The 27,564-nt window shown below is 31.7% G+C and overlaps 1 protein-coding gene across 5 annotated transcripts in view; it reads right to left on the bottom strand.

Annotated features, from left to right (window-relative positions):
* Nucleotides 1–850: 850 nt before the first annotated feature.
* ODR4 (odr-4 GPCR localization factor homolog) overlaps nt 851–27,564 on the bottom strand; it is a 33,657-nt gene continuing 6,943 nt past the window's right edge. For 2 of the 5 annotated variants that reach the window (XM_074351807.1, XM_074351808.1), the window contains exons 4-14: nt 26,336–26,431; nt 24,355–24,461; nt 23,298–23,334; nt 22,420–22,560; nt 21,558–21,653; nt 20,445–20,513; nt 16,745–16,873; nt 15,945–16,033; nt 11,519–11,706; nt 2,366–2,476; nt 851–1,149 (exon numbers count right to left, since the gene is read on the bottom strand). In XM_074351807.1, coding sequence (XP_074207908.1) covers nt 1,082–1,149; nt 2,366–2,476; nt 11,519–11,706; nt 15,945–16,033; nt 16,745–16,873; nt 20,445–20,513; nt 21,558–21,653; nt 22,420–22,560; nt 23,298–23,334; nt 24,355–24,461; nt 26,336–26,431 — 1,131 coding nt within the window. In that variant the 3' untranslated portion in view covers nt 851–1,081. Of the gene's footprint in view, nt 1,150–2,365; nt 2,477–11,518; nt 11,707–15,928; nt 16,034–16,744; nt 16,874–20,444; nt 20,514–21,557; nt 21,654–22,419; nt 22,561–23,297; nt 23,335–24,354; nt 24,462–26,335; nt 26,432–27,564 lie in introns of those variants that run through there. The other 3 variants (XR_012501852.1, XR_012501853.1, XR_012501854.1) reach the window with 3 other exon arrangements.

Raw genomic sequence — 27,564 nt, 5'->3', positions numbered from 1 at the left:
AATCCAAAGTTTATTTCTATAGGTTCTTTCTCATGCTAGCTGGTTTCAACTTGTATCTGGTGATTTCTAGTCATGAAATAATATTGCTTTATCTTAATCTATAGGAATCTTGGGCTTATATTTTGCTTCTGCCAGGAACTGTAGGGTATTATAAACTGAGACCCAGTTCACCTGTCTTGGCTGGGGTAGCAGCTCAGATTTAGATTTATGTCATTTCTGGTCTGTGGAGAACTGCACATGGAAGTGCTGTAATTGGTATTTGTCATCTAGGCAACCAATGTCCACCTGTATGCTTAATACAGTTTACAGTTCCCAGATCAAAATGTACTCATTTTGTTGGGGAGAAAAAATAGAGGTATGGTTCCTAGAGATTTCCCTTACTTTCTTTGAGTCTATTAATGCATTTTAAAGTGCATTTCATTCTACTATAAAAGTAAATTTTATTCAGGATCCAGTTGTTTTGCAATACCTAATGTACTACTAGAAGCAAAAGTCTTACTTAATATATTAAGTTATGATATACTAACCTGAAAAAGCACATGATTTATGACAATCCTTGCTGATTCAAACCTCTTTGGAAGTTTGCTACCCTTCAGCTGGAACTCAATCAGTATTTTGGAAATGAATGTAGAAACGTCCTAGAGTACGAACTTACCCAATAAGTCATTGCCCCACTTTGTCGAAATTTCTCCTGTTGTTTTACAACCAAGATATTCAGTTAAGCCTGACTACTCAAAATTTCAATGTCATGATCAATATGTAGTTCAGATCAACAGGACTAAAACCTATGAAAATAAACCATCATTCTGAACATTTTAAAAATAGATAAGAAAGATCTGTTACATGCAACTTCTATCCAGATGCATAACTTTATTCTTGGAAGCCTGAGCCATCTATAATATAAGCAGGGCTAAACAAGGCAGCTGGTGATTTCATTTTAGTTAGAAACACACCTAATAGGCATCACGGCAGCAGATCTGGCTGCTATTGTCTCAAATGCAGATGGATTATTTGCATCTTTATTATTCATAATTGTTGGTCAGTGTTCTCTGGATGATCATGAAGCTCTTTGTGTCTCACCCTAATCACTGAAGTAATGAAAGGAGATACCCGCAGCAAGGGCTGCAACTGCAAACGCTGCAATCACACCTAAAAGTAAAACAAACACAAAACAAACGGAAATGGAATGAGCAAAAGAAAGGCTCAACTGATCCTAGGCTTTGAAATGCAGGTAACTGATGGAACTAAACAACAATAATACACACACACATACACAAATACATAGTACACTTAAACACATACATATACAGGTCTTAAAAGCCAGCAAAATCTTAGAAGAAAATATACCATTAAGTTGAAAAAATATTTTACAAAGGTTGAACTGGTAATCATGTACTTCACCACCTTAGTAAAACCTTAAAATAAAAAAATGTCTTTCTTATTATACACATAAGCGCACTCACACACATCTAAGAGACAATCTAAGAGACAAACTACCACGTACTTCAAAAGGCTTCTATAAATATTTATACTGACATTCCAGCTATCTCATGCTATTTAGTTGAAACCAAAAGACATCTCCAATAGGCAGGGGTTCTCCATAATTACAATGTAAAGTCATTTGTACAGCCATTGAAAACTATAGAAACTAAAATTTAAGAATTATTATGTTTGGGTTAGTTACTTTTTTTTTTTTTCTTGAGTACTGTTAAGTTAAAACAACAACAAAACTGACCATAGTAGTCAACACAAACACACACACACACACAGGTACAAAGAATTTAGGTAATTAACTGAAGTTTACCTAATGAGTAAGTGACAAGAAAAATAACCAAAATTTCTGGCTTACACCTCTTAGTTAAGTCTTAATGCTTATAAAACATTTCTTGATTGGTATTCCACTAGACAACAGTCTACATGCTCTTTGATCGATAAATCTGAAAAATATTAAAGTAACTGCCACACTTCTTGGAGCCTTTAAAATACCAAAGTGCATTAGAATTTACAGACTTGAATTTGACATTTTTCTTAGAACACGTTATCAAAATCTTCCACAATAGCAATCCTGGGAACATCAGTTTAGAGAACACTGCCCCTACTATACTAATTGATTCCCAAAACTCAACATGGTTTTCTTCTAAAAATGCCAAAAAAATTAATAGGAAGTGCCATCTTTGAGGGCACTTGGGACAATGCTTTATTTAGAAACCTATCTCTTAGGGACTATCATTTTCCATAATACTCAGGACATACTGGCCTAATACAACTCTTTTAAGAAAGCAAAATGAAATGAAAATAATTTTAAAATAACAACAAAACTCAAATCCAAAATACCATCTTCAATGTTACAGAAGAAATATAATACCTATGTTTTGCTGAATTTTCAACACTATTGTAGTTTTAATTGGCTGTTTTGGTTGTTCATCATCTGTGTTGTCCAATGAAACTTCAGTATTCATACAGGAACTCATATAAGCTGCAAGAGAACAATAATAATAAATCCTAAATAAAATGAGAATAATTACTATTTAAAAATGAGTTTTAAAGATCATTATAAAAAATATATAGAATGAACTCCATTTTCCTTCAATCTGACTTTTTAAAACATAATGAATTTGTTCTTCATTAAATGTAGGCAAATTAAATTTCATGGAATATATGTCAAACTGATACATATTTAAAATATTTTATGTAATTTTGTAACTGAAACTAGAGAGCCACAGAGTTAGTCCTGAATGACTCCCACAAATTATAAACTGATTACCATATGGTAGTAGAGATAAACTGATACCAAAAATCTAACTAGGTAGAACAGGGTAAACTTTCACTCTTAATTGGGATTAATTTATATCATCCTTATTGGTGGTTTTAGCAATTAACATTTTTAAGTAGTTTGATATTAATAATAAAAGCAGGAATCTGCAAACGATAGCCTGTGGGCCAAACTGCAGCCCATGGGACAGACCTTATATGCCCTGCAAAGCCTAAAATATTTACTACTTGGTCTTATATAGAAAAAGTTTGCTGACTCGTGATCTAACCTGGAATTTGAAATATATAAGCACAATGTGATCAGAAATTTGCCCTTTAAATAACTCAATGTTTAGCAAAGTTACGTACATTATTTCATTTACAGTTGGAAAATAAAACCTGGGACGTTAAGTGCATATTTGAGGGTCATGGGCAACAGAATGAGGATTCAAAGACAAGTTCTTCTATTCATTATGCTGACAATAATTGATATAGGTTAGCTTAGCTGAATTTATTTAACACTGATTAAAAGTGTCTGATTTGAAAACATCCTTAGGGATTATACAGACCAATGGTTTCCTGTTTTTTAACCAGTGCTAGAGAATCTGACAGAAAACTCCAAAATGTAAAATAGATGAAAGCAGAATCACTCTGGTTGAAGAAACGATGAAGGACTCCTGGAGCCAGACTCCCTCTTCCCCCTCAGAGGTGATAGCAGAGTGCTGTTCTATAGAACTCCAGAGAATTATGTTTGAAGGCAACTGCAGTTGACAACTGAACAACATGGGTTTGAACTGTGTGGGTCCACTTATACACAATTTTTTTTTCACTAAAAAACTTGGTCCACAGTTGGTTGAATCCATGGATACAGAACTGCCCATATGGAGAGCCTACTGTGAAGTTATATGTGGGTTTTCAACTGTGCAAGGGTCAGCACCCCTAAACCTGTGTTGTTCAGGGGTCAACTGTACTTCATGGTTACCCCTACATTTACAAAGAAGAGAAGAGAACCACAGAGTGAGAGACAGTAACTACTACTATTACTGCTTGGATTTAAAATATTTTTTATAGACACTGTACCCCAATATACTACACATAAAGATATGCTCACAAGGATGACACATAAATTTATTGAAATTTTGTGTTATCAAAATGGATGAAAAAAATTTGCCTGCTTCTCATCAATTTCCCATGAAGAAAAGGATCGTTTTCAGAAATAATCTTTAGTAGCTACCTCATTAGAATCAAGGGGACGACCATTCTTTTTTTCCCTCTTCAAGCATATAACTAGAGTATTTTAAAAACAAACTCAAAACACTTTTCTCTTTTTTTCTACTCCCGTATCAAATTAGTCACAAAGGCCAACAAGTTCTTCTTATAAACTGTTTCCAGAATTATTCAGTTTTCCATATTTCCACTGCTTCTAGTTTTTTTCAAAGGCCATAACACTTTACTTTTACACCATATTAGCCCACCAGCCTAAAATTTCCCCTAACTTCACCCATAAGTCTAAAAGTTGAACAGATAGTTCAACTGTATTCATATTAAAAACATACCCCCACCCCTACCCCCACCCCCAACTTTGGCTTTTCTATTAGCATATATCACTGCTAAAAAGCTTTCTCTTTGGGCCACTAAAATCCTTATATCAGATAAAAACAAAAATAATGGATGAAGCATGAATTATACCTATTTGCTACAGGAATTTTTTACTTAAGAACTACAGATAAAGAGCACAAAATGGTTTTATTTGTCATGGCATATTACTTACATATTTAATAATGAATTCTTATATGTGAAAATCATGTTCTAATAGGTCAAGCCCTCTGCATAAATAATTCACTTCTATTAAAAAAAATTCCATTGCTTTGCTATTTCCATTTTAAAATCTGTCATAAAAAGTCACATTGATTTGCTATAAATTTGAGATAATTTTACTGAAGCAGAGCATTTTTCGGGGACAAGTAAATCCTTCTAACAATTTGTTTGTGTTTGTTTTTGGTGGGGCTTGTAGAATTTTAATTCAAATCTCAAACACTGTCATTTCACCAATATTTTAATATGTTAACTGAACATTAAATGCAAAAAATATATGATTCAATAGGAAATTAGATATCAACCATTCCTTAAAACCAGGTAATTTTAGCTGCAGACAAATCTTAAATTAATCATGTAAGAAAGCAACCTTTCTAAGCAGCTGTCAGCAAAAGAGCAAGGGCCATGATGAATGCGTGCTAAATTGTAGATGTATTCAATTTTATCCCAAGCTGCTGATAGGTAGGACTATTTAGAAGCTTAAAATGAAATGTTAGGACTTGAACTCCTTAGTTAGTTGTCTTCTTCCCCATCCCTAAATTCTAAGTTAATGAGATTTCTCTAGTCAGTGATTTAGCCATGAAAATACGTCTTCAGCATTACTTTTTCCTTTGTAACTAAATGATCAATGTTTAACCAAACAACAAAAATTAATTTCACCTCTAATATCAAGACAGAATTGGCAAAGATGGGTTTCACCAGGTTTCAAAGGTGTGTCTCCAAATTTTTAGCTGATACAATGGATAAAGTACATCTGAATTATTAAGTTAATATCAACTAGGAGATGACTAATGCATTTAAGAAATTTTAAAGCCACAGTTATCCTTCACCTTAAGTGAGTCATTTTGACAAACAAATTGTTCTTCATCCCTTAAGTCATTTAAAAGTATGTTATTTTAAACTACTTACTTGGCAAAATATGTATTTTAAACATAGCAACTACTTGGCAACTATATTACAGAACAGAAATAATTAAATAATCAAGCAAATAATAACATCAAATACTTAGAAAATAAAGCTAGAAATTTATAACACGTTTAACAATCCTAAATGTATAGTAATTGATTTCAATTTTTGAATTTGAACATTTGAACACTGAATAAACCTTTCATGGTTTATTTTATATAGAAACCCTAATTCCAAATATTTAGCTATACACACTATATACAGAATTACTTTAATAAATATAAATGTTTTTCATTATAATTCAGAAGATCTATTATTTAAAAGTCTCATAATTCTGGTAAATATCACCTTATAGCTATGTATCTCTTTCTGCTTAGAAAGTATTTTCCCTAACATTTTTACTAAATTCTGGTACTAACCCCAAAAGAATCTGGGGTTCAGAGGGAACTTCTTTAAGGTTACACAGTTGTAAGTGGCAGACTTGGACTCAGCTAAAATACTATCTTGGTAAAATTATGCATCTAGTATTTTTGAATAAATGAGTAAGTGCAAAAGTGAACATAATTCTAAACCAACAGAATGTTTATGTAAAAGCACTTAATTTTTCTATTAAAATGTTTACGTTTTTATCCCATCCCATAATTTATTCTTTTGCTATTAAATAACTAAATCATTCCTTCTAGTTCAACAAATACTTGATGAAGCAAAACTAATGTAATTCTAGACGTATCTTACTTTTGGCCACAATACATTTGATACCACTGTTCAATTTCTAAAAAATTTACAATTACTTTTACTGTATTCATCCTTCAAAACAAACTCAAATGTCACCTGCTCTAAGAAGTCTTCAGTCAATCACTTATAGGAATAGTGTCTGTGCTAAATGTTCTGATAATCCTCTGTTCATTCCCCTACTATAGAACTAACCATCTTGTTTTAGAATAACCCATTTCTCTGTATTTCCCACTATACTGTGTGCTTCTTGAGAGTCAGGACTATATGTCTGATCACTAGAACCCTAATGTCTAATACATAACTGGCAATCAACAAATAGTAATCAATCGATCATTGTGCTGAGATTGATGTAAGTTTCAAAAACAGGACAGAGTCCTAAAACAATTATATCTAACACACTGAAGTAATACCTTCAATACATTATATAATATTAGAAGAAATAGATAATAGTATCTAGACCCATGAGTTTGACACAGCACTCATTTAAGTATACACACCTAAACTTTCAGATTGCTGTTTTATTTCCTTTCTCCTGGTAATATTAAACTCTTCCTACTCAGTTAATCCATCTCTACACTAGTCTGCCATAAAAACATAAAAGAACAAAGACAGGAAATAATTTTAAAATACAGTGCAAAACATACAACTGTGCCAAAATTAAAAGCTTATGAAAATCAAAACCCACAAAAGACAAGTAGATTAATATTTATGTAACACCTAAAATTTAAAAATACTTCAGTCACTAGTTCATGCTAACTTACTTAACATAATACAAACAATGCTAATGATAGCGCTTACTAAAGGAAATCTGAGAAACAAGTTTAAGATATATGTAGTATACATATAAATAATAAAAAAATTCATTAGGGAATAGCATTTAAATCTGATATTAATAGACAAGAAGTATATTTACTTTAAGGCTAAAATAAGTCTTCTAATTGTAAAAATATTTTGAAGAATCCAAAGAATCACTCAAAACTATGGAGCTTTTAATGTATTTGAGATTATCCACTATATATTAAAAACCATCAATTTATACAACAGGTATGTGCCTCCAGTTAAAATGAAACATAAACATAGTAATAATAAAGAATTAAAAAACTGAAAGAATATACTAAAATTTGAAAATACTAATGTCAAGCCTTTGTTACTATAGACTATAGGTTATTGCTAACCTACCATCAAAATATTTTTATGATTGAATTATTAACCAAATCACCGGAGACCCTAAAATTTTGATCATTGATCTTGATTAAGTTATTTGTTACTCTTAGGCCCTTATTACATGCTCTGCATAATTAATAATGCATACAATTCTATCTTCCAAATCAGATTATAGGCTTCTTGAAGAAAGGACTCTAGCCATTGATTTGTATCTATTACATTGTCTTCAACAGAGCAAATACTTAATAAATATGTGATAAACAGTCATACTAATGCTGTAAGCTAGAATTAATACTTATGGAACAACAATTAGTGCTACATATTGTCATATGTTTTTAATGTTCTATATTCCTTAAAATGTTCTGAACTATTGAGCCACAGAGCTATGATTATTATATCCTTTTAAAATTTTCATCACGTTCAGTGATGATGAAATTCAGTTTTTAAGGTTTGTAACCTTAAAAACATCATGTCTGGCTATGTATAAGCTTATACTTTTTCAAGCATAAAGTATAAAAAAAAAGATGTGCCATAGTTTCCTAAAAATGACCTATTGAGTATATGTCAGTCAGGTAGTAACAAATATTTATGAATACCTATCATGTTTTAGGCAAAGAGCTCAGATAGAGAAATACTTAACTCTCAAAACTCTTACAGTCTAATGTGGAAGATTAACGTTAAACATGCAACTGATAAGTTCAATGATTACAAGTAAGGAAAGCAATACAAAAAAGCCACACAAAACTACAATTAAGTATAATAGAGGAATTCACTCAGTCAGAGCACAAAGAAGTATCTACACAGGTTAAAAAAAATTCTACTTAGCTCCCTGAAGACAGGATCAGTATCTTATTGATATCTTATTGATCTTTGAACCCCAAATCCTGGGATTGACAAAGTCAATAATCTGTTCAGTCAACAAATATTTACTGAATAACTATAATGTGTTAAGGCTAGGTTCTCAGTAAAGTGCTGGAAATAGAGCAGTGAGCAAGAAAGGAGCAATTTCCGTTGTGAATCCTATGGAAAAAAATCAATAAATGTTTGCTGAAATGTATATATAAAATTGTTTCATTAGGGTTTTAATTTATTGGCTTTTAGTTTTCTTTTGGGGAAGCTGTCAAGCAAGATTGCCACAGTCACCTCCTTAAGAATATATATATGACAGTGATGGGAGCTACTTGGATTTTTAGCTTAATGTCTTAGCAGTATAAAGAATGGATATTAATATGTTATTAATTGAGCGTAGTCCAACTATAATTAACTGTTTTAAAGTATAACTTTAAAAAGTACTGAGTAAACTACAGTCTATATATGCTTATGTTTAAAATATAACATGAAAATAAGTGAAATAAAAATATTTCTTAAGACAGATGGTACTATTTAAAAAATCTAAATGAGATCTCTCTCTCCCTACTCTTTTGTATCTGATTTTTAAAGTAAGTTGTGAATGGGCAAATTTTGCATCCAGTGCTATCCTTATTCACTCGTAATTCAGTAACGTGATATGCACTAAAAGTATGACAAATAAATCAAAAGAATATGAAAAACATATATGACAACAGATCCAAGCTTCTAGCCAAGTGAGAAAGTATACTGACATTAAATGAAATTAAGTGAGGGTATTAAAACATCACTTATTTACGTTAAAAAAATTTTTAAGGACGGAATTAAAAGGCATAGGCTAAAATAAGTATCTAGATCATGAAAAGTAACAGTCCTATAGTTAGCATTGGTTAAGTCCCACAGAAAGGTAGTAAAACAACATTCTTAGAAAAAAAGCAGAGACTCTAGAACCAAACTGCCTAAGTTTAAATTCCAGCTCCACCATTTACTAAGTAACCTTAAAAAAAAAAGCTACTTGACCTTTCTAAACTTCAATTCTCTCATCTGGAAAACTGAGCTAACAATAATATAAAAATCAATATAGAGTTGTTATATAAGGATTAAATGATTTAGCATTTGTAAGGATCTTAAAACAGTGCTTACTAATGTGCTGGTTCTGTAAAAGTAATAGCTAACATTACTATTAGATTATTAGGTTCAATTCAGGGTAATATACTTAAATATATTTCAAGACAGGCAAACCAGAATATTATTTAAAGAAATAGTTTTTGATCTTAGGTCACCAATCCTCTGAAAACTGTAGATCTTTTCCCCAGAAAAAAATTATACAATTATTTTCAAGTGTTTTGTAGATCTCCTGACAGCCAGCAATGATTCAAAGGTTTTGGATAACACAGGTTAAAAATTCCTAATTTAGAGGAAGGCAAAAAAGAGGGTTCGAGAAAATGAGGTCTAGAAATTCTAATAATGAGAACAGTTAAAGGTATATGGGAGTATTTGGCTTTGAAATACTTAGAACATGACAACCGCCCTCAACTTAAACTTAAAGCATAGCCTCAATAAAGAAGCAGTACAGTTGACACTTGAACAATATGGATTTGAAATCCACGAGTCCACTTATACTTGGATTTTTTCCAATAAATACATACTATAATACTACACAAGCCATGGCTGGCTGAATCTGTGGATATGAAACTGTGGATATGAAGGGCCAACTGCAAAATTATACATGCATTTTCAACTACGTGAAGGTCTGTGCCCCTAGCCCCCACGTTGCTGAAGGTTCAACTGTACTCACGTTTTACTGCTCCAAATTACTGAACAAAGTACAGGTTTCAGGAAGGCAGACCGGTATTCAGAATAAGGAAGAATAGAGTCTAAATACCCAAAGATTTCAGTATTACAAGAAAGAGGACGAACCAGGTCAACTCTAATGATCCCACATAAAACTCATTCAAGTTATCAACAGTAGAGAACTACTGTTGGGTACTAGTGACAGAAGTGAACAAAAGCAAACAAACATCCCTGCCCTCATGATTCTAAGACTGGCTCGCAGAAAGAGCATAGTCATGAATTTGGAAAAACATATTTCACAAAGTAGCAAACATTTCTACCAGTCTACTTCAAAAATCTCTATCAGTTAGAGAATATGCTGTACCTTTAAAAATGTTAGTGTTTAGGGCACTGAAACACAGCCGCAGCTTTACTATTTGGTGCTGAGCAATTTAGAGGTTTTTTTTTTTTCTTTTTCTTCTTTAAAGCAAACTTAATGTTCCACATGATTAATGTGAACCTGGAGTTGTTGAGAAAAAAACAAACCTGGTGGTCTCCAACTAACCTAAGGCTTTAGTGATAGATTTGAAATTCACCAAGTACTTACTTGACTCACCATAGAAAACAAGAGAACTCAACCATTCTACTCTTGTAGGGGGTGGAAATTAGTTAAGCAACAGAAGAATAACTAAGGAATAAGAATTAGAAAAAGGACTTAAAAATTCAAACTTCATAAACATTTATATTCAGAAGTAACTTAAAGACTTTCTTCTATGAGGTATAACCCCATCCCTGCAAATAACTACTTTCATCGCATATTTTTTAAATGTTTCACGAAGACTACTATACCCTTACACATTTATTTATAGACATGTTTTCATATCCTGCTCTCACTAGACACAAAAACAAAAACAAAGCAAAGCAAAACAAAACAAAACAAAACAAAAAAAGACTTTGAAAATGTAAGGTCAAATGTGAAAGTGATGGCTAGCAGAAGAAAATGTGTTACACAATTACATAGTATGGCAAATCTCTGCTCTGCAAATATAATCTTGATTTAATTTTTGGAACTGCCCATTTCAGCTTAGTATCCTAATTATATGAAGACAATAGGAAAAGAAAGGCAAATAGTATGGAGATGTTTAATAATAGAGTGTTTAAAAAACTTTGTGACATAATGCTTAACTAAATAATTATTAAGATAATGGGTTTTGAGAAAACGTCTCATAATAAAAGGAATATCTTAAAGCTACATATTTCTACTTATTTAAGGCTGAAATTGTTTTATGAAGATCTACTTGCTACGCTTGGAAAAATCTAAAATATCTTAAATTTTAGTACAATTTTCCAGGAAAACATTGCATGTTTATATACTATGTAGAAAATAAACAGACAGTTTTAAATGCCTCGAAAGTGTCAAATAGTACTAGCTTTAAGAAAATCTAAAGACATGCTATTTAAACTACATGTCCCATAGGTAACCTCAGCCATAGTCTAATCAGGTTCTTAAATAACTTCACATAATTACCTGTGTTTATTTCCTCTGCAATTTCCAAATCTTCTATTTGAATCATATGATCTAACATCTCTATAAAATGGTCTCTTATTTCTTCAGCTGACTCATCGCCAAACTTATAATCACATAACATTACAGTAGATCCCGGAATGGGGACAAAAACTCGGTGAGGGAGGATGTGGAACTCTTTTTCAGAATCTAAAGGAGAAGGAACAATATTAATATTTAGATAGGTCTGTCACTGGTATCAGTGAGATGTATTTTATAAGTATATGAAAGCATAAACTAAAAGAAATAAAACCTAAAAGATCTTTTCATTTTTTAATTCTTCTGGCACAAAATTGCTCATTGAATTCTTTACCTCGACACCTGAGGCCTCTGCAAGGGACCTAAATGATACTCCCATGAAATATAAACTCACCACTGCCTTCAGTGTGAAGATGTTGTTGATTAGACATTCTTATATTATCCACTGTCCTATGAAGGAACACCCAGGAGATAATTTTGCCCCTGGTCTCAGAAACTGTTTTTCTTGTTTGTTTTAACCTTAGAAGTACTGAATTTTATGAACAGTTTTTCCCTTCTTCATGTAAGTTTACAGCTAAATTAGTGGCTCACCTACATCAATTTATAGGACACAATAGCATTCATTTCTGCACTAATCTCACCACTGATTTCATTTTAAGTGATGTAGCTCCCTGTATCAAGCGTATGTAGGCTATCAAGATACATGTTTTCTGTACTAATCTCACTACCATCTCCGTCTTGCTTTCTTTCTCATTTTCCCTTTGCCTCGCTCTCATTATTAATACTAATTTTACCTTGTTAACTTGTAATACCTTTTTGTAAACAGCCTTAAATCACTTTCTACATAAATAATGAATAACTATTTCATCCTTTCCGCATATTTCCCTCAATTTCTAACATAGTCACTGGTCCACATAAACACATAATTATTGTTTGGCTCAACACCATGACTCAAATGATGTATCAACAAATATAGTGATTTTACGTAAAGAATAACTTCTTTCAGCAATGGATATGATTTAAAAAGCTACCACAATGTACAAAGATCAAGCAGAAAACTAGGGTTCACGTTAACAGTAATCTAAATTTCCCTATCAAGAAACAAGTGGTAGTTTTATATAACTACAAACAGACAATGATGAAGAATGCCTTACATGTCACAGGAAATGCCATGACTTAAGCAGAATCTAGCAGGAATGCATAATTTACAATATTGCTTTCATGTAAGAACTGGGGGAATTTTACTCTTTGACCAGACTGCCTCCTAGTTGTAAAATTGTATTACTGCAATTTGTACTGTAGCATGTTAACTGACCACACATTGATTTTAGGAATATACTATTTTATTTTGGGTCACAGTTTCCTGAAACACGTTAAGTTTAAAACTTTCAAAGGTGGCTATAATGTATATGTGTAACAGGCATGCAAAATTTTAAAACTATTTCAAACTGCATTAATCTTAGGTTTGCCAGAAAAGAGACAAATTGCTTGCTATAAAATCGAATCTTAAAGAATTGGTTGCAATAATCTTAAACTACTCATTAAAGAAGAAAAGCACTTAAAAGTTAAAATTACCATTTAGTATCTAAATACAACCAAGTTTTCTCATTGGTCTGAGGTTTAAAATGGGAGGGAGATCATTCAAAAAAAATACATCTCTCTTAGGCATATTCCCACAGCAGGGTATTTAATTCAACCTGTTTAAAACTCAGAAAAAATTTTAAATTTAAGCCAATATGTTAAGAATTGAGTTCTAGCTGGTTTTAGTAAAGAATCCCAACTCATACTGGAGTATTACAGAAAATTGTGTAGAATAGGTGATACCTGAGCTGACTTAGAGGATAAACAGGCATATACATGAAGGGATGAGAAGTGCCATCCAGAGAGTGGAATCATGACTACAGGCAAAGAGGAATACAAATGTTCTGAGAGGACAGGTAGTATGGATGGATGCGGACATAGGGATGGAAGAAGGTAAAAGAGATTTCACAATTGATGATCTTAATTTTCACAATGAGTATGTCATCTACTGAGTGTAAGCTGGGCAGGACCTAAAGCAGGCTGATAGAGAATAATGAAGAGGGTCTGGAATACATATAGGAAAGAGAAGGGGAAGACCACAATAAGTGAAAAGAGTTACTGAAATTCTTATATTTTTTTCCTGTCATTGAAGTATTAAGTTCTTTAATCTGGAGAGCCAAAATTCAAAAACTATGTTTAAAGAGTAGGAATGTAAAGTTAATATGCCCTTTGCAGACTTCCTTATGCATGCAAAAAATATCCTAGTTCAGGTTAAGTTCATAGCATGCAAGATCTTACCAGTATGTAAAAAAGATAAACTAAGTACAATGAGGAGTAAATCTAAGATCTAACAATTTAGGGTGTGTGTGTGTGTGTGTGTGTGTGTGTGTGTGTGTATACACACACACACACACACACATACATATATATATATATTCAACTTAGAAATTTACATGGTTGTATTATTATACTTGCAATATATTTTGAAATTTTAGTATCTTAAGATCTACTAACATGTTGCTGGACTAATCCCGTTACTAAAATTTTTTAAATACATATTTACACTTGGTTTCTTTTTGAAATATAGGGCTATATTTCACAAAAATTGAAGTTAAAAAAGTTAAAGGCAGCCAGCACGAAGTAATTCTCTTCCTTCGTGACCCCCAATATAATAGCAACTACCACCTAATGAGAACTTGGCTTACCAACTTGTATTAGGGGCTTTAAAAATATCATCTTATTTAATCTCACAGCCTCAAAAAGTAGCTACTACAATCCTGGTTTTTCATATAAGACAATGGATGCTTAGACAGGCTGAATCATTTGCCTGAAGTCACTCCATTAGTGGTAAAGTAGACACAGAACCCAAGAACTTCAGTCTTAGTTCTTTCCACAAACTACACTGCCTATTCTCTCTTCCCATGGCCTCAAAGGCCACTCCATTACCAGTGAAAACATTTTTTCATTTTGTAAAAAATATAAGATTAGATGATAACATTAACTTCCAATATATCAAATTTAGTGTATAAATATCATAATTGCTATCACAAGTAATTAATTTTATTGATTGGACATCAGCAAAAATTTCAAAATACTAACTCTCTTAATATAAAATAATACCAGAGCAGTCACATGATACCATTTTTATGAGGTATTTATAATGGGATAGAATATTTAACTGATGTATGTGATATGGTAGATCTTTGGCATTAATGGTGAATATATCCCCATGTCACTGAAAATCCTAAAATTTACGGTTCAGTTTTAACACATACTGTTTCTAAAAAAGTGAAGTAATGTTTAATACCATAAGAGTTACCACACACACAAAGTCAAGTAGCAAAAATAAAGCCCCAGAGATGAGACTACTAGGCTAACTGGGTGGCTAAGTGAGCAGGTTTTACATATTTGCCAATACAAAAATCTCAACCCAATAGTTGCATGTAAGATTCAAATTCATGTCTCAGCATAACTACACGTTATTAGTGGATGGAACTTCAAGGTTATTTGTGAAGTACATGAAGGACAAATGTTAAATCTGGAAATTGCAGTTACCAACATACTAGGAATATAAAAAAGATTATAATCAGTCCACCAAACCTGATATACTGACTATTAACTAAAAGAAGTTAGTTATATAGAAAAGCTATGCTTTTTTTCTATAAAAATAAACATATTCCATTAACAAGCTAATGTGTCTGTTTCAATTACGTACATGTTCAACTGTGAACTGAAAAATCCATTCACACATGAATAGTAGAAAGGCAGAGATACACTTGTGTAGCTTCAAAAAATATATTCAATATTATAATTATCTTTTTGAGTAATAAAGATTTTTAATACAAATTACTGAAAAGGTATAAATTATTTATATTTCTCAAAAGATGGAATAGTTTTAAAAGGTTAAGACACCATGACCTAGGCTTTTTAAAATGTAATAAAGTCTGTTAGAGTAATAGATGAGGAGTATATAAACTAGTACACACACAAAAAAAATTTTTGGAAAGAATAAGAGAGATCAATTGAATAAAGACTTAATTATTTTGATTATGAATAAATTCTTTAAAAAAAAACTTCACAGGTATCAATTTTAAAAATAACAGCTGTAAAATGACAACACAGTTTATCCATTATGGTAAAAATTCACACAAAATTCTTATTTTTTAATTCTCCCTGATATTAAATGTTGACTGATTTGCTATTATAAGGTGTTTAAAATCCTTTTTTTAAGGTGGCAACTGAAAATTTTCCTTCTATAAGAAAAGTAAATAATGACATTGTTATAAAAAATAGATATATGTGGTTAAAAAGATATTATCTATTATATTTTGACATCCTAATAGATCAATTGAACACATGCAAAAAAGTACTTAATTTTATACTCATAACTTTTTTTTCTGGGATTTCATTCAAAAGTAGATCCTCAAATAATATTTCACAACGATCGGCAACTGTATTCAATATATCTCTTTTAATTGCCTATGGAAAAACAAAACAAACCATAATTAAAAAATCCACTAATTTAAATTTGCATTATTTTATTACCAACCCCCTCCCTAAATAATTGGCTTCCCTGTATGATCATGTCCACTAAAATAACTAGTACATCATTTCATTTTTTTAGGGTCCATTTATTTAACATGCTTATCAATACATTAATAGTTTAACAGCAAATTTACCTAGACTTTATTTAAATAGTAAATTTAAACCAAATAAATGAAAGAAATTTTGTATCTGAATAAATAATTCTAGTGCTCCAAATCAGAAAATGTATAACTATGACAAAAGTGCCAGTAATCATTTTTAAAATTTCTGGGTTATATAAATTATACAAAGAACACTACCTAATAATTCTTCCTATGAATACTTTCCTGTTATTTAAAAAGTTCGATTTCCCTCAGAAGAAATGGTTTCAAATGTAGTAATAATACATCACAACTGTGAAGCACTTAATAAGCTTATATAATCATCAGTTTAAAAAAGGTATAAAATAGATATTCTACATATGAAAATCTTGGGACCAATTACTTCCTGGTATATTTGGACTGCCCAACATATTGGACCTTTATCAGTTACAAACAAATTAATAATCATGAAATCTGAGATTGAAAAAAGATAAAATTTTTGAATTTTTGAATAATTATGTTAACATGTTTCTCTTTTTCATATTACCAGCTACCTCTTTTGTACCTGCACAGCATCTTTAACCTTGGGTTTATTGCTATGAATATAAGCTCTGCATTTCACAGCACCCTTAAGGTTTACGGAGCCACTGCAGACCTGGACTGTGGCTGTGGATCTATGGTCTGAATTCAGAAGCTGAAAGACAAAATCTGTTTAAGTTCTAATAGCCAGTGATTATTAACTATATAAAACATTTAAACATTATATAAGCCATTTCATGAAGCAAGAAGGAATTTTTAACAGAACCAAGTGCTTGAAAATATTCTCCATACATTTTTAAAAGGCTTCATATTTCTTCTTATAAGTTATGTATTATTTTCCAAGTATTCTGAATGTTCTCTGAAACTAAACATACCACATCTAAATTTTTTCTTACTAACATAACCATACAAAGTACCAATATTTATTCAATATGTTCACTAAACATATTATTTGCAGATTACTCAGATAAGTACTGTTAAGATGAAAAGATATATAAAAGAAGACATGATCTAGTAAGAAACAGAGGGTATGCAATACAAGATTTGCACAAAAATAACTGGACTACAAAGCAGGATATGAAAAATGTGATAAAATTACAAGCAACATATGGACACTCATTTATTTATACACTTTCAACTTGTAACTTCCACGGACTGAAAATAATGTTACATGCTCCACAGCAGGAAAAAAAAGCAAGTCAACTATGCCTGTCACCAGAAAATGATATCAGTGATTCATTTTCATCTCACAGACTCACTCTTATTTAATCTAAAGTTGGTTAGTTCATGCTTGGTTTTGAGCTGTTTCACAGACATTTTTAACCTTATCATTTCAATAAATGCCAAAACAAGGAGAGCTTTGAAACTGAAAATACTACTAGAGGCCTATAAAATCACAATGCAAATAAAAATCATGATTTAAAAAAATGGATGTGGTAAAAATATATGCTCTAAGTACACCTGAAATAAATCATTCAACAATAGGGTCAATTCTGAAAAACAAAAACAAGTCATGCAATTCATCACCAGTGCTAACTAACCATGTGACTATGTGATAAAAACCAACCAGGAACTGATGAGGACAAATGGTGAAGAAATCAAAAGGCTTGAGTATGTAGCCATTGAAAGAGCATGAATAGTCAATGTCTAATGTAATTCAGGCAAAGGCTGGTTGTTTTTTTTTTTAAGAATTTAAACTTAAAACATTGTCAAGGTTTTGTCAGGAAAAAAAAAAAACTTGTCACAGACCAAGTATTCAAAAGGTTCCAAGTCCATTTAAAAATGTCTATTATCAAATCAAGCAGCAGAATGATGCTGACTTTATTTGGAATAAGCTTCCTAAGACACCTGTAGGAATCACTGATGTATCAATAAGGTGAGAGTGGAGGAGGAGTAATGGGCTTCCCTCATCCACTATACAGAATTTTACTGTAGATGAAGCAATTCTGTTTTGGAAAATAATGCCCTATTTTACATATTTAATATATAATTTACAATACATAATATATAATGTACAACACATTTATAGTATGTATATTATATATGTATAAATTAGAACATCATTTTCCAAAATAAACTAGACTATATATAAAAGACTATACACACACATCAAGGAGAAGAGTTTTTAAAGGATAAAAAGACTGATTTACTCCTTTTTGGTAGAATTGTATCTGGGTTCGACAAATTTCAATTTGTCTTAAGTTTCTTTGGAGTTAGGAACAAAGTAGCTTACAGACTTTGGGAATATAACCTATTCATAAGTGAAGTGACTTCTGTGATATTGCTAAGATATTTTGGAAAATAGAAGATCCTTGTGGTTATGGTGACTAAATAAAACCTTACAGAAGTAGTAAAATTTGGGCTAGATTTTAATGCGCAGATAAGAGTTTGACAGGATGATAGAAAAAAAAATGGCACTGGTAAGACAGATGGTTCAGGAAATACAGAGAATTTTAAAGGCACAGAAAGCATACCTCTAGAATAGTAAGTTAGAAAACAATGAAAAGGAGGGTGAATATAGCTTAGTGGTAGAGTGCATGCTTAGCTTGCACTAGGTCCTGGGTTCAAGCCCCGGTACCTCCATTTAAAAAAGAAAGAATGAAAAGACATGCTGAGGCTATGAAGAGCCTCGAATTAGACTTTTCTAACTAGTCAATATAGATCAATTAAGAAATTTTAAGCAAGGAGAGTAACACAATCAGTAACTGACCCTTATATATACTCAATAAATACTAACTGAAAAAAACTAGTAAATAAATAAGCAGTGTACGAATGCAAACTGTGATTCAGAAAGGATAATCCGAGGTTACGTGCTGGATAGACCAGAAATATGAAAGATATTCCAAGAGATACACAAAGGTATGAGGATTTTGGAGAATGAATCATTTTGGTTAAAAATAAACAGATGGAGAGAGACCAGTTAAGAGTTACTTGTGATAATCTAGGTAAAATAATTATATTGTAAGGCTAATAACATTGAGACTATAAGGAAAATAAAAGATGAGCTATTCTGCAAAGAAAGAATCAGCAAGACTTGCTGGAGGGTGAATGGGAAGAAAGTGGCATCAAGTACTGACTGACTACTTATTACATACTGGTCATTTTAAAGTTCCCAGCTGGCTGACCAGTGGAATGATTGACAAAAATATATCGTAACATGTAATATTAAATATTATAATAATAAATCATCTCATGATATTATCTTCTACTCTTCTCCATATTCCCAAACTCTACACATCTTCTAACTGCAATTTTATAACTAATTAATTTTAACCAAATTGTTTAATAAACCAAGAGGTCACATAAGTGTAACTAGTAAAAAGCATATAGGTAGAGGAATAGCCTTAAAACAAAGAACACGTCTAAAATTGAAAAGAAGGAGAAAACTAAAGACTAAAAATCCTTTTAAGGTACTGAGAAGAGAAACTGAGAAATGTTTAGTAGCAAAAGTCCAGTGACAATTTAGTAATGCTCTTATTGCTAAACACAGAGAAGGAAAAGAAGAAATTAAAGCATCCTTATATAACAAATCGCTTTTAAGTCTATTTTATTCAGTTAAAAAAAAAAATACAAGTCCTGGTAGTATTTCCCTGTTTCAACATTTCCAGTATAATACTGAAATAGAAAGTTTTCTAAAAACAAGAATGTACTTTATACCCAACCTGGTCTCCAGGATAATTTCAAGCAGGATTAAAATAAAAAGTTTGCATACTTTTACAAATAATTATCCAACTTCAAATTTTGGAAAAGAGATGTGTAATTTAAAACAATCATATGAAAATATAAAACTTGCTAATACTGCATGATTTTTATCAAATCAGAAATATAAATCTACTTCAAATTAATTATAAAACAACTCTTGGCATATATGTACGCATATCTTTCACTTTTAAGCTAAGAATTGCAACTTTGCTCCTAAAAATTACAACCTCAAATATCACACACACACATGCATACACACGTGTATATATATATATATGTATATATATTTAATTGCTATCTATTTAATGTTAAAATTTTAATAGCCTTGAGACAAAAGATACAAATAGATTTTATTAAAATAATGTTTCTTGAGAATAACTTTCTTAGAGCTAAACATTTTTTATAGTCCTTTAAATCTCTAAAATTCTTTGACTCTCTAATCATAAACATAAAACCAAACAATTTCAGTAAGATTATTCCAAAAAATACTGTATTTTAGAAATGTAGTATTTTAAAATATTTACCAACTGTGTTAGCACTCTGACATCAAAAGAATGATTAGTTGCTTGAGCATTTCCTCTAGAAGATTTTTTCTGAAATAACACAAAAATTAGAAAACTATATTGTTGAGATTGAACTGGACCATAAAAGACAATTTAGGAATATGCAACATTTACTAAGTAACTTAGAGAGGGGGAAAAAAGTCTTATTATTTGTTTTATCTTAGTTTTTTCTATAGATATGTTACTTTGTGCATTTTATATCAATCAATGTGTACTCTTAAAATCCATTAATTTCCTACTTTTATTCCTCTAAAGCAAGGATTGGCAAACTATGGCCTACAGGTCAAATCCAGACTACTACCATTCTTTGTAAATGAAGTTTGGCTGGAACAACAAACTTTAAAACAGCAGAGCTGAATAGTTGCAACAGAGAGGCCCACAAAGTCTAAAATATGTACTATTTGTTTTTTTACACAAAGTTCATTAACCCCTGCTCTAAAAGGACAGATCACCAAAGCTCCTCTTCAGATCAAAGATCTTTTATAAGACCATACAGACCACTCCTATAAAATGACTAAACTTAGTCTTCAAACTATTATCAGGGCAGAACATACCACTTCAGTTTTTTTATTTTTCTTTTTCATGTTTGCCCTGACTTCATTTTTTTATATCAATACAACTTTATTTTTTTAAATTAAAAGAATTTTTATTAAAGTATAGTTGTTTTACAATGTTGTGTTAGTTTCAGGTGTACAGCAAAGTGATTCAGTTATACACATGTATACATACATATAAATTCCTTTTCATATTCTTTTCCATTACAGGTTATTACAAGGTAATGAGTATAGTTCCCTGTGCTATACAGTAGGTCCTTGCTGTTTATCTATTTTATTTTAAAATTTTTTCTTAACACCTTTATTGTGGTACCTATCACTTTAATTTTAAGTAAGTAGTTTACAATGTAGAAATTAGATGGAATTTAGATGACATTCTTTCCTCCAGGTTTCTAAATTCCTATTATTTCAGAAATAATCTATCATTTTCTGAGAAAAACATTTGCCATTTAGTTTAAGTCATTTTTTATTCTTCCTTAAGCACAAATACCATAAGTAAGATGATTTCATCTGAACTCACCTGTCCTTCTAATAGTTCACCATCTTCATCTTTAACTTGTCCATTTATCAAATAAACACCATTTTCTATTTGCTTGGCCCAGCATGCAAGTCCATTCTTAAAAGAAATACAACATGGGTATCTTTTAGATATAATGCCATTTCAGTTAAACTCCCTCGAGTCTACTTTTTTCCACTGAAACACTGAAATATTAAAAATCCCTAAGTATCAGTAATATGGTGTTTAAATTCAGTATCATAAACAACAAAAAAGTATATCTCCAATTTTTGGCACCTTACTCATATTTAATAATAGTTTTCCTAATCTTTATCCCAAACTAACATTTATATCACATACTTAGGAGGCTTAATTACTATAGCCAAAAAAATTCAATAATTTCCATTATCTTAAAAAAAAGTGAGAAAAGAGCCTCAAATATATAAAGTAGTATTAAAGAGGAAAAAATAAGCAAGCTCCATTTAACTTCTTCATCAGGAAAAAAGAAGAGAGATGAGATTGAACAAAAGAATGGTACAGAAATACAAAAAAGAACTGGAAGATGGAAAACAAAACTAAAGACCAAGAAAAAGCAAAAAGACCAAACTATATCTTTTTACATAATTATATTTTACAATATACATAACTATATATTAATAAACAAATATTTATAGAACACTCATTATGCTGAATACATTAGTATGATGACTTTGTCCCCCCTCTAAATTTCTAATCTGGCTGGAGTAATAAATTGGTTACCCATAACAGTATTATTTTAATTAAAATGCAATTTTTGAGGATGATAAAATGAATGGCATAGACAATCAGAATAAAGGCAGATTATCTATTCTGCAATCATTAAAGAAAACTCATTTTAGCCTGATACCTTTGTATTTTTCTCCAGAGTATAGGTGACTGAGGTAGTAGAGAGTGGGACATGAATATTAATATAAACTGTACACTCTAAAGAAAGCCATGAAGCTGACAGTCCATTTTGATACTTCCAGTCTGCTGGTTTTGCAGAACTCTTTGGTAAAGGGGGAAAAACAAAACATGTGACTTAGATCAATAAAACATCATAAAATGTACAACCTAATTACTCACACAAGCTGTTATCTAAACATATTTGGCCAAATTCCTTCATTAAAGGGAAACAGGTTACAACTAAAAAATAAAGCATACATTAAAAGTTCAGTATTCTTCAGCACATCCCAGGCAATCTTGACAACTCCCTCCCCCAGCAAAAGGCTTATTTAAAATTCTGGCAAGTCCTCCGGTCCTCTAGTTCTCATTTGTAGCTTCAATCCAGTGACAATTCTGAAGCTTCTGATGTGGAATTAATAATCACTGAGTGACTACTAGGTGACAGACATCCTCCTTTCTGTTCCTTCCCTGCTACCAGAATCCTGCAGTTACTTTTTCACATTGCTCTTCAGACACTACCAAAATGTTAGTGTGGATTCTGCTGAATACAGACAGCTTGTTTACTAGGCACTGTCGCTACCACAAGCCTAGACACTTTTACTACCAGCCTTTTAAATATAATACTAAACACATCAACAAGGTAGCAAGAGCTTAACAAAAAATTTTAACAATAAAAAATATAAAATTTCCTTGCCTTCAGTGAAATTAATCATATTTCAAAATAAAAAAACTACAGGTGGTTGTGGACATCAGTAGGAAATGATAGCATTGCAAATTATTAAAACTAAGAATTGAATTTTATTTAAAAATAGTTTGCAACACAGAAAAATCTTTTCTTACCTTTGGATCAAGGACATCATAAGTTCGACAAAATATTCTTTACTAATTAAGGACAGAAATAACAATAGCAAAAAAAAAAAGCAATTCTAGATAATATAAAAGAAAATAAACCATCAAAAATAAAAATGAAGTAAATGCATCCAAGAGTTTTTACAAAATCATACCACTTCATACACTTCAAGATACGTATACACGTATATGTGTGTTTCAACAAATATATATGTATATGAATTTCTCTGACTATAATACTACTAATACTTCTGGTATTCTAAACTACTTCCTACTGCTTATAAATCCTGCTAATTACAACGAACAGAATGAAAGGTCTTAGAAAATTTTCCTCAAATACACACCCTCTACAACAAATAGGAGTGCTGTTTTGAATGAAGTCAAGCCTGGGAACATTTATTGGGTCAAGGGGTCTGTGCATGAAACTTTCTAAGAAAGACCAAAGGAGTTAAAAGCCCAGCTTCTGCAGGAAAGATCAAGTTTTGAATCTTCGTTTTTGCAAGTCCTAATTTGTTGGGTCCTTTCATTGCTTGGTGAGGCTGCCTCATGCTTGGGAGGTACTTGCTTGGCAATATTTAGAGGAAAGAAGCTCAGAAGGCCCTATAACTGGCTTTTAGTGTCCCTTGTTGTTGGCCAAAGACATAAAAATTTCCTGGATGTCCTAAAACTGTCCAGCCCAGTACATCTGTGCTTTGAATTGAGCATTTATCTATAGGAACTGGAGGTGAGTAAATAAAAGCATTACTTTGCCTAAACTGTACCTCTCTGTAGGAGATCTATTATATTTCAACGTACAGGGGTAGACAGCTGGTAAAGAGTTCAGAATCTCCAGTCCTTGCTACCTCTCTCAAACCCTTACAACCCTCAGACATGATTAACAACTATTATTACTATTATTATTAGCAGTCCTAATTACGTGTTATTTACAGAAAAACTTACAAACTAAGTCTGTTTTTTAAATGATGATTTAAATAAATGGGGGAAAAACTTGCAGGAACACTATTTTGTATCATATACTTTAGAACATAAACACCTGAATAAAAGATACTTCTTTGTAGAAGAGCAAATGTGAAGTGTCACTCGTTCTGAGACCTCCTCCTCTGTGAAATTCCACAGTCTCTTTTTATTCATGGATTTTTCCACAGCAAATACTAACTGAAAGAGAGGAATTACAGTAATTAAATGTAAAATAAAAGAAGAGAATGCAGAAAAAGACAATCATAATATCCCTAAGCTCCCATGTAGATTCAAAATTTCATGATTCTATCATTAAATTTTCTTTTCTTCAAAAGAAAGAGTGAAATTGATTTTTAGGGATATATAAAAAGTGGGTATTAAATAGAAAAATATAATTCACTATCATCATAATTAACTGGACATGATTCGGGGGCAACCGACATTTAAGTGAAGTATAGAATAAAGACTTTATTTTTATTAGAATGAGAAGTGACAAGTGATTTTTAACCTGCAAAAATACAGCATGTCACTCATTTGACATTTCTTATTTAAATGTCACCAAAAAATGTAAGGTAATATATACGGGCACATAAAATATAGCAAGAACGTAAATTATAAGAGAAAAAAATCAGAAATAGTGACATAAATTTATGCCACATGTAAGAATCATAAAAAATGCATACTTGATATGGGGATAGGGGTCATAAATTTGACTCAAAGCTTTCTAAAAATAATGTGCACAGAGAAACCTAATCTGTTACCTAATTCACATGGCCTATAAGGTGAAAACAATTGATCAGAAGAGGCACAACTTTCTTCATAATAATATCAAAAGATAATTCTTCAAAGACAATATTATGTAATATAATGAACAAAGTTCTTAACAGTGACCTTACGGGAGAGTGACAAGTTTTATAAGGTTATTTCATATAGTGTCCCTCAATGCAGGCCAATGGAAACAAAGTTAGATAACTAAAACACTACAATTTGTGTTTAACTCTTATATGCTTCTTAGAAACAAAAGAGATATAAAAAGCAAAAAGAAGGAGGACCTAACTCTCTCTCTCTAGCGCTGAGCCCACATTCATTCCATTCAATCCAGCACCAACCACAAAAAGATACACAGCCAAACTATTAAATACACACATATTAAGATTACATTTGAAAATGCCAAAGAGGATGGACAATTGTGAAAGACATACATTTGTTTAAAATGGTAAAAATGGCAGAAGGTTAAATAACTTTTCAGGGAAGGGATGAACACCATTTTCGTCCCTTATTCTCATAGGTATAAATATCAAAGGTTTGAAGGTGGGATATTTGACAGGAGATGTGGTTACAAACTGGAAGAATCTGGAGCACCTGGATTCTTAGCTGTAAACTTTTCACTAGAAAAAGGTTTTTTTGGGATTCTGTGTGGTTTTGTACTTCTCAAGATTATGAGGTCCCGTTCTCTCTTGGGGTGAGAAGCAACTTTTTGAAGGCTAATTTGGATCCTGAATACTAAAAAAGATGAAAGTCTGCTGCACAGAGTTTGCTTTAGGTTTGGGCTTAGGGGGAAACAGCCTGGGGGCCCTCATATTTACTTCTAAACTATGTTACTCAACTGACTGATACAGGAATTAAACAAAAAGCAAGGGATTCATGATAGATACTCTGTCCAGGAATAAACAATAGTGTCCGACTGTTGTTACTTTATGTCCTGAGAGAAATGAAGAGGTAAAGAATTACAAAACCCATTAATTTCACATTATAGCAATCATTTGGGACTAAGTGGACACTCTAGTAGAATACTGCTGTTGCACAAGAAAAATGCTAAACTATTACAATGTTTCACAATAGCAAAAAAATTATCTTTGAAAGTAAAGAATATTTTAAAATTCATAGCTTTGATTAAAAATATAAATACTGACATGTATTACACTCAAGAGATCAAGCAACTGGGAGGGAAACGCTGTTTCAACATAATCCCAGAATAAAGCATTAATCTAAATATGCCTAGGATCACTGTTTACATGTATAATCAACTAAGATAAGATGCAACTGTAAAGTTTTTGGTATTTCAGACTTACTCTACGGAGGGTATTTTGAAATTCATTTCCCATTTCCAAAGTTGTAATAATAAATACTCCAAGAAGTAAAAGTCCCCCTGGTAGCATTCTGGATACCTAAAATAGAAATATAGTATTAGCCAATATAAGCATCTGACATTATATGCAATCCTCTCTGCCTGAGAAGCTAAATAATAAACCGGCAAATGCCTACCTAGTACCAACAATATGCATAGCATTGAGGTAGAGGCTTTGAAAAAATGGTTAAAATATTGAGAAACAGATGATAACCAAGATGAATGAGGTGTCATTATGCACATAATCTAAACTACTTTATAAGTAAAGTCATTTAATAACAATACCCTTCAGCTACATCAATAAATGAACTCCTTTCTCATAAGATCAAAGACTGAAATACCTTCTAAATTATTCAATGACTTCCACTATCAGCTAAATAAAGCACAAATTTTATCTTAGACTGGTATTCTAGACTCTCTAAAGTCTGGCTGATCTGATGTTCAGAGTCTTATCTGATACTACTTTTTATGAAATACTCAAGTATCAGTCAAAACTCCTCACTGTTCTCCATACACATGACGAGGCTTTCTAACTCTACACCGTCACTCAAGATGCTCCCTCAGCCTGAACTGACTTGTTCTTATACGTCTACACGTCTGAACTCTACTGAATACCTCCGAGTCAGCTGGAGGGAGCTGCCTTCCCTGAACCTTTGATCTCTGAACTCCTACAGGACTTCAGTGTAGTTTTCACATGAACCTGTATTATGATTATTTGTGTACCTTCCTAGTTGATCTGGGAGCTCGTTAAGGGAAGAGGTTGATTCTCAGCTACCTTCGTATCCCTGTAATATTCAGCAGAGTCTGGGATTTGAACAGAGGAAGTGCAACTTGAAAATCCACTGTTTCCTATTGCTTAGGTTTGTATCAATTTTTAAAATGTATTTATTGATATTAAGCATTTATAATATTTCCAGTTTTTTTCTTTAGTCTAAAATAATATTGGTTAAAAATCCTAGCAAGTTTCTGTGTTCACAGGATTATCTGTTTAGGACAAATCTCTTGAGGTGGATAACTAGGTTAAAAAGTTATACATATTTTTAAGGTTTTTGATACATACTACCAGTTGTCCTTCATAGGAAATCTGTTATTTCCCTTCCATATGATGCGGCCAGTTTTACATGCCACATGGACTTCTTTCTACCATTTATACAAAGAGATCAGAGTGCTTTG

Source organism: Camelus bactrianus, chromosome 23 (assembly GCF_048773025.1).
Source record: "Camelus bactrianus isolate YW-2024 breed Bactrian camel chromosome 23, ASM4877302v1, whole genome shotgun sequence".
Taxonomy (NCBI): domain Eukaryota; kingdom Metazoa; phylum Chordata; class Mammalia; order Artiodactyla; family Camelidae; genus Camelus; species Camelus bactrianus.
Note: the sequence above shows the minus strand (reverse complement) of the source record. Positions and strands in the feature narration are given on the sequence as shown.